The following is a 10474-nucleotide window of genomic DNA, read 5'->3' as shown; positions in this document are numbered from 1 at the left end:
TGCCCGTGGCAGTGGGTGTGATTGGATGATCTTTAAGGTCCCTTCCAACCCAAATTGTTCTATGATTTTATGATCCGCAGAGAGCACGCGCTGCTCCCCCCAGCACGCTGAGCACGCGGGCGGAGGCTGGTGCCGCGGCCGTCCCACCCATCTCGCTGCGGTTTTACTCACCCCTTTCATCTGACTGCAACTGTGCCTCCAAGTCCTCTGGAGAGACGTAGTATTCCTGCTCTTCGCCTTCAGGAGGTTTAGGTTTACACTTCCCACAGCAACAATTACAGCAGCAGCACAGACAGCAACAGCAATAGCAGCCTGTGATGAGCCCACAGAAGACAAACAAGGCCTGCAGAGCACAGAGACCGAGAAACAGCAACGTCAGAGGGACACGGACCGGTTGGAGTGAGTCCGGGGGGTTCAGCCTGGAGAAGGGAAGCTCCAGGGAGACCTTAAAGCCCCTTCCAGTGCCTGGGGGGGGCTACATGGAAGCTGGGGGGTGCTTTTCCCAAGAGCAGGGAGTGACAGGACAACAGGTGACGGGGTTGAACTTCCAGAGGGGCAATTGACTTGTTTTGTGTGCATGGAACAGGAGCGGCAGTGTAATTCCGGTACGCCGGTGACACGCTTCCTGCTGCCCAAGCAACAGGGCTGAAGAGATAACCTGGAGCCCCTCAGCGCAGAGAAGGAGTGGTGTTTGCGCAGGGAGGGCTCTGAGGAAGGTGGTAAACACGTTTCTGAACAGATCTGTGCGAGCAGATCTGTGAGTTCACGGGCAGGACCCGCCCCGCACATCACGGCGGTGTTGTCATTACCCCCCAAATCCTCATCGCTTTTAAAACCACTAGAAGGGTCCAAGATTCTCCTACCAACCAAAGTCTGGCTTATTAGGCCTGTATCTCTGGAAGACAACAGACACCTCTGACCCAGAGCTGGCAACCCAGCGAGAGGAGGTGTGAGACAGCCAGCAACCTGCAGCAGTAAAACCACGCACAGCCACCAAACCGAGCTCCTGAAGAGGTTTAAATGCCAACCCAGAGTCACCCCCCTCCGCCCTTTTCTTTACCTTTGCCCACCAGCTGGACAACACGAAGTAGGTGTTGACGTTCTCTTCGCCAAACTGCTCGGCGACGTACAGGCCCAGAGACCCGTACTTGTCGTAGATGTTGCGCTTGGTGGCATCCGTCAATATCGCGTGTGCGTTGTTGATCTCTTTGAATTTTTCCGCTGCCTCTGGATTATCAGGGTTTTTATCGGGGTGATATTTCAATGCAAGTTTCCTGCAGAACGAAAAAAAAACCAGAGACCGTTATAGATGAAAAAGTAGGATTTGGGTTCCTGGTTTTGTTATTTATTTTTACGCCAGAGCTGTCACTCCGGGGAGACGTTCCAGTTGGTTTCCTTCATCTCTGACCCCACTTCCCTGGTGATTCCTCCCCAGATGACAGCGAAAGGCTACGGCGCGCTCTGGCTCACTGCACAGGACTGACTTCACCCCGCTGGATTTGGCCCTCAGAAATCCGATGGCAAGGAAAAATCAGACAGATGTTGAAACAGAGCTATTTTTTTATCCCTCCACTCGGGCAATTTCCACCCGTAAGTGCTGTTCCCGCTAAAGCAAAGACCAAGCTAACAGAAAAAAGACACACCGCAAGGCCAAGATACCAAAGAAGAAATGAAAAGCAAGCTGCCGCAGCTAATCTGCAGCCTCTGCACACAAAAATAGAACAACCCCTTGTGGTTAATTCACCAACTCCTGTGCAGAACAAAGCACTTTTCAGTTCCAGGTTTGCTAGAACAGAAAAAGCTTCCGAGTTTCGAGATACCAGGAAACCGTAAGGCACCTCCCCTCATCACGCCACGTCTCTCACAACTCAACGACGGCCGTTCGCAGTCCCGGGGAACAGAGCACCGAAAATCAGGGTAAGCGTCGGTACCTTCGCTCCTTCTCACCCGCCCCAGCCTATTTAGAGAAAACTGTGGAAATACCCAACCAAATGCCTCCTTATAGACAGAAAAAAGATGGTGCTTGAGCCATCTCACCTGCTGTGGCCAGGGGGGTGAGGGAGGGGATTCTGCCCCTCTGCTCTGCTCTGGGGAGACCCCCCTGGAGTGCTGCCTCCAGCTGGGGAGCCTCAACATCAGGATATAGACGGGTTGGAGCAAGTCCAGAGGAGGCCACGGAGATGCTCCGAGGGCTGGAGCCCCTCTGCCATGGGGACAGGCTGGGGGAGGTGGGGGGGTCAGCCTGGAGAAGGGAAGCTCTGGGGAGACCTCAGAGCCCCTTCCAGTGCCTGGGGGGGCTACAAGAAAGCTGGAGGGACGTTTCCCAAGGGCAGGGAGTGACAGGACAAGGGGTAACGGGTTTAAACGGAAAGAGGGAGATGGAGATGGGACATCAGGAAGGAATTCTTCCCGCAGAGGGTGGGAGCACTGGGACAGGTTCCCAGAGAAGCTGTGGATGCCCCATCCCTGGGAGTGTCCAAGGCCAGGCTGGATGAGGCTTGGAGCAGCCTGGGCTATGGAAGGTGTCCCTGCCCATGGCAGGGGGGTTGGAACTGGATGATCTTGAAGGTCCCTCCTAACCCAAACCATTCCATGATTCATTCTATCTGTGCTCCCAAGCAGGAAAACGGCAGAGAACTGTGCACTAACGGGTCTCCTCGGCCTCGCCGAGCTGCCTGCCCCCCGACGGCAAACCACCCACCTCCCACCCTTGAGACAGGCACCGGAAGCCCCGCAGACGCTCGCACGCCGACCTGGCAGCGCGGAAACGTTGGGACGAACACGAAGGGTGGGTGTGCGCGGGCACAGGCGTGGACGCGTGTCCAAGTCCTACCGCAGCGTGCCAACGATAAACCGAGGGGGCACGAGAAACACCCTGACTGGCAGCAGGTAACACCCAGGGCTGCCACTAACCCCGCCGAGGACTGAAATAACCCCAGTTTTTATAAGTAAAGGGAACTTATATAAACCTGGGAAGGGCTTGGCAACTCTCAGCCTGCAACAGATAACGATTATCCATCCCACAGGCCGGCAAAGGATGGAAAACAAGAGGTGTCAGCCCTCCTTTGGTAAAGGGCAGCAGAGGAAACAAGATCAGCTGAAGGCCCTGGGAAGTGTGAAGCGGCTACATTTCCCCCCAGGATCTAGTCGGGTCGTTACTCCAAAGGAACCAAGAAGGTGAAATTGTTTTCCAGTTGCTAAGACTTGAAGATTGCCGATTCCAACTTCCACTTTCAGGAAGACACAGCTGATTTTTGAGAATCCATGGATCCAGTTCATTCAGAAACTTCACCATGTGGTTGCCATCGGTACCAAAATGTAACTTTGAAAGGGCAAAATCCTGGTAAACGTTAAAGCCTAAAAGAAGACGGTTTTGGAATATCCTGGAGGAAAGATGACTGCTGACCCCTAGTGTAACGTGACATACATTGCCACTTGGCAGATGCTCCACAAGACCTGGCTTTTGGGGAAGAAGCAATTGCATTTAAGCAGGTTTGGGGGGAACAGGGAAAGGCAGGATGTTACTGGGCTTTTTTATTATTATTATTTGGTTTTATGTCGCCAGTGTGAAGCTGCTGCATGTGTCTACATCTAAGAAATGAAATAAAGTAAAAAATCCTCTTTTAAAAATAGTAACTCCACACAGAGTAAGAAATTCTCAATGGATCTTTTTAAAAAAGTCCTTGTTGATACTCAGTTTTCATCCTTATTGTCATCTTTAATCTAAACTTCACCGTGCCGGTGGAAGTGATGGACAAAGGGCAACACACACCTGTGGTCGCTAAGCCAGGCACAAGGCCACGCACCACCACGGACTGAACTCACGGCACTGGCTTAAAGCTCCGTCCCACCTCAATGGAAGACCTTCGGGAATGACACTGCACATCTGAGAATTCCACTTACTAGAGGTGTAACAGCACTTACAAAGCCCAGGCATGTTTGCACATGTGGTGAAGCACCGGGCCAGGTTCCCAGAGAAGCTGTGGATGCCCCATCCCTGGGAGTGTCCAAGGCCAGGCTGGATGAGGCTTGGAGCAACCTGGTCTATGGAAGGTGTCCCTGCCCATGGCAGGGGGTGGGGCTGGGGGGGCTTTGAGGTCCCTTCCCATCCAAACCATTCTATGATTCACGCCAATTTTTGCCCAAATCAACCATGTTTTCACCCCCTTTTCTTACACGTTTTTCTTGCAAACAGCTTCCCTAAACAAAGAGGAGCCAATGCATAAAGACACCACCTGCTGAAGGCTCAACGAGAGTTACTGGTGCTATTGAGCGACGCGTGTAAAACCTGAACCCTCACCTGTAGGACTTTTTGATGTCATCCGAAGTGGCATTCTTGTCCAACCCCAGCACGTGGTACAGCGACTCCCCGGAGGTAGAGAGCGAACGTTGCCTCTGGTCTGCCATCCTGAACTAACCTGAAGAGAGAACGGCCCCTGCCAAAGAAGAGACGGAGAAACGCTTAGACACGGAATAGCGCCGAGCTCATCAGCAACATCAGCCTTGCGACCAGTTTCCATGGGAAAACTCAATTCATACTGTTTAAACGTGCTTTGAAAAGGCTCCCCACGCGTGTGAACAGTCCCAAAACTCAGTGAATGATCGGAGAGATTTCGGCACAACACCAGGCACCCCAGAATCACTACAGAACACTCACCTCTTCTTCCCAAAAGTCCCAGGTCAACAGCTGGGGTGTCGCTAGGGAGGTGAACTACACACACATCCCCAAAGCCACCTCATCCTCTCTCTCAGTCTTAATATTTAGAGAATTTCTTCATGACAACACCTGTAAGAACAACCTGAGACCGACAGGCTGCCGCTACGTCACTTCCCATCACTTAAAGCCGTGGATCAAGCATTTTAACGTGTATTCCAGGGAAAACCAAGCTACTGGCGGGCGAATTAAGCTCCTGCTCGGAATGCAAACGTGAGAGGCCGCAGCAGGGCCAGGGCACAGAGAGAGGCGGGCCTGTCCCCTGACACCCTGAGCAGATTAGCGTTTGCCGCTCTGCCGCCGCAGGCCTGCAGCAAGGATGAGCAGCCCAGAGACGATTGGCCAGTCTGGGATTATGTCATTAGTTAGCCTACACCAGATTAGGTACTCTTTGAAAAAGATATTTAAAGCACCAGACTTGTCTCGTTTAACCCTTTCTCTTACCTAACAAAGTTAATAACTCCAGCTTTGGCACGGCTACCCGAAAGAAACCCCCGCAGGCTGCCTGGTTCTTGCGTGGGCCTCGCAATGTCCATACGGTTCACCAAACCACCGCTCTGTCTGTACCAACAGGCGGCTATCCCGGACGCGTGACCGGATGGGTACAGATACAGACACTGCACCCTTCTCGTTCAGCTCGGGGCCCGGCGCTCAGCGCTCCGCATTTGGCCCCTCCAACTTCACAGCGGTTTAACACGGGGCACTACGTCCAGTTGGACTGGAACACACCGGCTGAACTAGGAAACTCATCTCATTTCCCTGTTTGGCAGCTCCGCGAAGTTCATTAAGGGCTATCCGACAAGGAAGCTATAAATTATTAATTAAAAAAGGTCTAAACGCTAAGGCTCTGGCTAAGAATTCAAAATACACCCCAAAGCTGGAAGGTGAACGTGTGGGTAGGGAGAGAAAATCTTTCAAATTTTTTTAAATTTAAAAGTTTTTAATCTTTTTATCTTCTCTTTTGAAGGATACTGACAGGTTTTTGAATGAGGAAAACTACTGAGTGCACACAAGTAACTTATTTACGTGGCACAACCTGAAATCCTGCTATTACAGGCGGGCAACAGGACGTGCAGGAGTACACCAAGTACAGCCCCCCGGCCGCAGCCTCCCAGCCCCCTCCAGCCAAGCAGTCCCAGTGCTGAGGTCAAAGAGCGATGATCCTGACGTCTATCCGGTAATCGAGCCGACCGCACCGGCCTGCTCCGACCCTTATCCCGCTCCCCGACCACCGACCGCTTCCTCGCAGCCCCCCAAGGCCAGGCTCCTGCAGCTCTACCGGCCGGTCACCCCTTAGCTGCCTCCAGGCAAGGGGAGCGTGTCTGTCACTACTGCTCTTTGCCAGGGGCCTCTGGGATTAATCTGAGGAAAAAAGCACATCCTGGTTGGGATGTTAACTTAGGTCTTCCAAAGGTGTTCCTACAAACCAGAGCTTCGAGGGCATTACGAACGTCTGTCATGTTTAAAAGTCTGTGGCTCTACTTAGGCGTAACGAGCTTCTTCAAAATCAACCTGCGCCCTTGGTGCGCAGATCACAGAATCATGGAATCACAGACTGGGTTGGGTGGGAGGGAGCTCAAAGTCCCCCAATCCTACCCCCGGCCACGGGCAGGGACACCTTCCATAGCCCAGGTTGCTCCAAGCCTCATCCAGCCTGGCCTTGGACACTCCCAGGGATGGGGCATCCACAGCTTCTCTGGGAACCTGTCCCAGTGCTCCCACCCTCTGCGGGAAGAATTCCTTCCTGATGTCCCATCTCCATCTCCCTCTTTCCATTTAAACCCGTCACCCCTTATCCTGTCACTCCCTGCCCTTGGAAAAAGCCCCCCCCCAGCTTTCTTGTAGCCCCCCAGGCACTGGAAGGGGCTCTGAGGTCTCCCCGGAGCTTCCCTTCTCCAGGCTGAACCCCCCAACTCTCCCAGCCTGTCCCCAGGGCAGAGGGGCTCCAGCCCTCGGAGCATCTCCATGGCCTCCTCTGGACTCGCTCCAACAGCTCCGTGTCCTTCTGCTGTTGGGTCGGAGAGCTGGAGGCAGAACTGCAGGGGGGTCTCCCCAGAGCGGGGCAGAGGGGCAGAATCCCCTCCCTCAACCTGCTCCTGCTCTCAGGTGCCGCAGATCGCAGGTATATGCTACGTTCTGCTTAGCACAGTCTCCGCTGTTAAATATGGGACAATTTGTTTACTAAACATGACTTCAGTCTACTCCAGGCGATGTCCATCCGTCTGCAGGCTGCCTGTCTGGAATAAAGACAGGCTTAGGAATAAACCCCACGCTGCCGCGAGCTTTAATCGCCCCGCTCTGAAGGGTTCAGGGTATCTGCAGCTCGGTGTAACGGGGCGTCTGTTTTTCCATGAAACGGCCTTGGGAAAAGAGCGGAGGACAAGGCAGTAATGGGAATTCATCTGGAAGCTTGCTATTCCAGGGAACAGGACAGTATTACTAGTAGGAACGCAACCTTTGGCTTTTCAAATGCGGAGCAGACAACGAAGGTGCGAGTATTTCAGGTGTGAGTATTTCAGGTGTGAGTATTTCAGGTGTGAGTATTTCAGGTGTGAGTATTTCAGGTGTGAGTATTTCAGGTGTGAGTATTTCAGGTGTGAGTATTTCAGGTGTGAGTATTTCAGGTGTGAGTATTTCAGGTGTGAGTATTTCAGGTGTGAGTATTTCAGGTGTGAGTATTTCAGGTGTGAGTATTTCAGGTGTGAGTATTTCAGGTGTGAGTATTTCAGGTGTGAGTATTTCAGGTGTGAGTATTTCAGGTGTGAGTATTTCAGGTGTGAGTATTTCAGGTGTGAGTATTTCAGGTGTGAGTATTTCAGGTGTGAGTATTTCAGGTGTGAGTATTTCAGGTGTGAGTATTTCAGGTGTGAGTATTTCAGGTGTGAGTATTTCAGGTGTGAGTATTTCAGGTGTGAGTATTTCAGGTGTGAGTATTTCAGGTGTGAGTATTTCAGGTGTGAGTATTTCAGGTGTGAGTATTTCAGGTGTGAGTATTTCAGGTGTGAGTATTTCAGGTGTGAGTATTTCAGGTGTGAGTATTTCAGGTGTGAGTATTTCAGGTCGGAGCACTCCATCAACCGGGATACCCTCCATCCTACCGGTTTGACAAGTGGCTCTATTTCTCCGTACTGAAAGCCACCCCGTGTTTTTATAAAAGTGTCGTATTCAGCAGCAACAAGCCATCTGCTACACACGGCACGGAGCAGGATGCCCCGAAGAGGTTTCTCTCAAGGCTCCCAGGAAAGGTAATCCCTTGGATTACACGGCACAGTTCTTAACCGTCTGCGCACCGGAACATCCCGCATTCGCCAGATTTAGCAGAAAATGCAGCTGTTCTTGGCAAGACTAAGTAAATATAACTGGTACCACCCTGATGAAAAAACGAAGATTAAACCCCAAACTGACAGGGAAGCCAGCTGTAAGGTTTTAAATGATAAACCCATGGTAAACCCATGGTAAGCCCATGGTAAGCGGAATCTCAGGAAGACTGAATTTCCTTTCAGCTTCCCACAAGCATCCTATCGAGCTGCACGAAACTGGTGATACCTGAAATTCTCCCAGCTCTGGTGACCCTTTCAGAAGTTGGATTTGACTCCTTACAACGGCCAACTCATTACAGCCACCACAACCTAACAGCGCTCCGTCGGTTTAGGGAGTTCCATCCCCGCGAACGCCAGCACCGCAGAGGGCGAGAGCAGCCGGAGGACTAACGCTCCACCTGATCCTGCTGTGTGATGTCACAGAGAACCGAAGAGGAAGGGGGCAGCGAGGAGCGGGGGGGGCTCACGCGGGGAGCAGATGCTCAAGCGCCAAGTTGCCTAAAATACTGTTTTTCACATATCCAATCGACTTTGTGCTCACTTTTTCCATGGCAGTGGCAAAGGCAGAGCCACCCACTCGAATTTCTGCTTTTTCAGGGAGTTACGGCTGTCCAGCCCCGCTGATAAAACCCGAAGAGGCAGCGCAGAGCAAACAATGTTAGCGTTAAAAATGCTACAGTGGGACACTGGGTATGATCTTCACCAGAATTTTCATTTTCTTGATACCTGCACAGTCATAAATTGAAGTTACTAAAAATGAAAACGTTTTTTGTTTTAAAAATCACGCCCTGGGCGCAGGTGCCAAGGCACAGACCTTCAAATACGTGCTGTTCGCACCGACGTCAGTGAAGCGTCCGTCGTCAGCGCAGGGAATCTGGCTGCCAACAGTGGTTCCTAAAGCGAAAACCCGCCGTAACGGGCAAAATCCACCACCTCCTGACGTGGCAAATGATACTCACCCACCAGACAGCGGACAGCAGAGGGTCACCGACCCACAATCCATCCAAAGCGCAAGGAGTTTGGGTGAAACCAGGAGAACAAAACAGCTTCTGCGTCTTCCCATACACCAGCGGTAACCAGGGAACAGAGGGATCCCCAAGAGGGATAGATAAGGAACAACAGGAACGAGAAGACAAGCCTGGCTTGGAAACTTTTTGCCGGCTCTTCCAAAACCTACGGCTAGTTGATGCCTCATTACGACACCTTCAGGAAGCGCTGGGGTGTTTTAGGAACGATCTGCGCACTGCAAATCATCCCTGGTTACCGACCACGTGGCAGACAGGTCAGCTCAGTTTAGGATTACGGTTTGTCAGAGATTTCCCGTGCTGACCAGCTGCAGGAGTTCACCTTAAATGCAACTGTTCTGTCTCAGCCAGCACTTAGCAGTAAAAGTCACCAAAGCACCAAGCCAGAAAACACTAATAAATACTGATTTAGTACAAAAATGAAATAGCACCACTGGCCTCTGTGTGTCTGTCTCATTTAGAGTCGTTCTCACCACCTCCTGTTCTTCTAGAGTGAAAAAAGCCACTTTTAAACGGGAGAGGAGAGAAACTTGTACAAGAATGAATCAAGAAAATTAGGAGCTGCTTTAAGCTTGGCTTTGTGAGGTGTTAGAGGTTCCTACGAGAAACCTCACACTTTGTTTCCTTGGCATTACTTTGCATTTCAACCATTAGATTTGATTCTTTCCCAGCTACAGGAGATCAAAAGACGCGGCACTTACCTGGTGTCTCGTTCGAATGGTCTAAGGTAAGCGGTGCCAGCGGTGCCACCTCTACCACGGAATCTCCTGCGGACAAACCCAAAGCAAAGCAATTAGTCACCAGCTCAGATGTTGAGGGCTCACCGCCAAGTTCTCGGCACATGATTTTATTGTGAGGGTCCTTCCTAACGTGCCAAAGGCAAGAGGGAACAGAAGTCACAGAAACGTGACCCTCTTATCCCGAATTTCCACGTGAAGCCGGTAAGAGCGAAGCCACCAGGGAAGCAGAACACACCAAGTCGGGACACGGTCAGAGGCACCAGAAATACGTTCCAAAGGCTGCAGTTAGGTATTTGCTTCATGCTTTCACTCAAACGCCGCCTTGACGCGAAAGTCCCGAACAAGTCCGAAGCATTTTTACTGTCCCAAATATTTTATATCCAGCACACCTCCCCAGGTACCTACTGATCTTCACAACCAGTCAGCTGTCCAAGTAAGTTACTAAAGTATTTTAAAGTCCAGCTTCAAGTGTTCTAGGCTTTTATCCATAGCTTCATCCTCTTTTCCAAAACCTTTCACCACGTGAAAGGCGCACGCTTATCCAAAATAAAGACACCGCACGCCCAGAAACTCTCCCGACCATCACCTGTTCAAGGCTCCAGATCTTTTCACCTTGAGCGACTGTGAAATAGTTGTGCTTGAAACCAGAAAAGGTGTTTTTTTCAAGGCCGGATG

General features: G+C 51.4%; 1 protein-coding gene across 1 annotated transcript in view; it reads right to left on the bottom strand.

The window, feature by feature from the left end:
* The window catches only part of DNAJC5 (DnaJ (Hsp40) homolog, subfamily C, member 5), a 5527-nt gene extending 1091 nt beyond the window's left edge, over positions 1–4436 (bottom strand). The window contains exons 1-3 of the mRNA XM_010157562.1: positions 4301–4436; positions 1061–1274; positions 172–343 (exon numbers count right to left, since the gene is read on the bottom strand). Of these exons, the coding sequence (XP_010155864.1) occupies positions 172–343; positions 1061–1274; positions 4301–4407 (493 nt within the window). The 5' untranslated portion in view covers positions 4408–4436. The remainder of the gene's footprint in view (positions 1–171; positions 344–1060; positions 1275–4300) is intronic.
* Between the last annotated feature and the right edge of the window lie 6038 nt (positions 4437–10474).

Source organism: Eurypyga helias, unplaced genomic scaffold (genome assembly GCF_000690775.1).
Source record: "Eurypyga helias isolate BGI_N326 unplaced genomic scaffold, ASM69077v1 scaffold17908, whole genome shotgun sequence".
In the NCBI taxonomy this organism is placed as follows: domain Eukaryota; kingdom Metazoa; phylum Chordata; class Aves; order Eurypygiformes; family Eurypygidae; genus Eurypyga; species Eurypyga helias.
The sequence above is the reverse complement of the archived record's forward strand: the minus strand, read 5'-3'. Positions and strand labels throughout refer to the sequence as shown.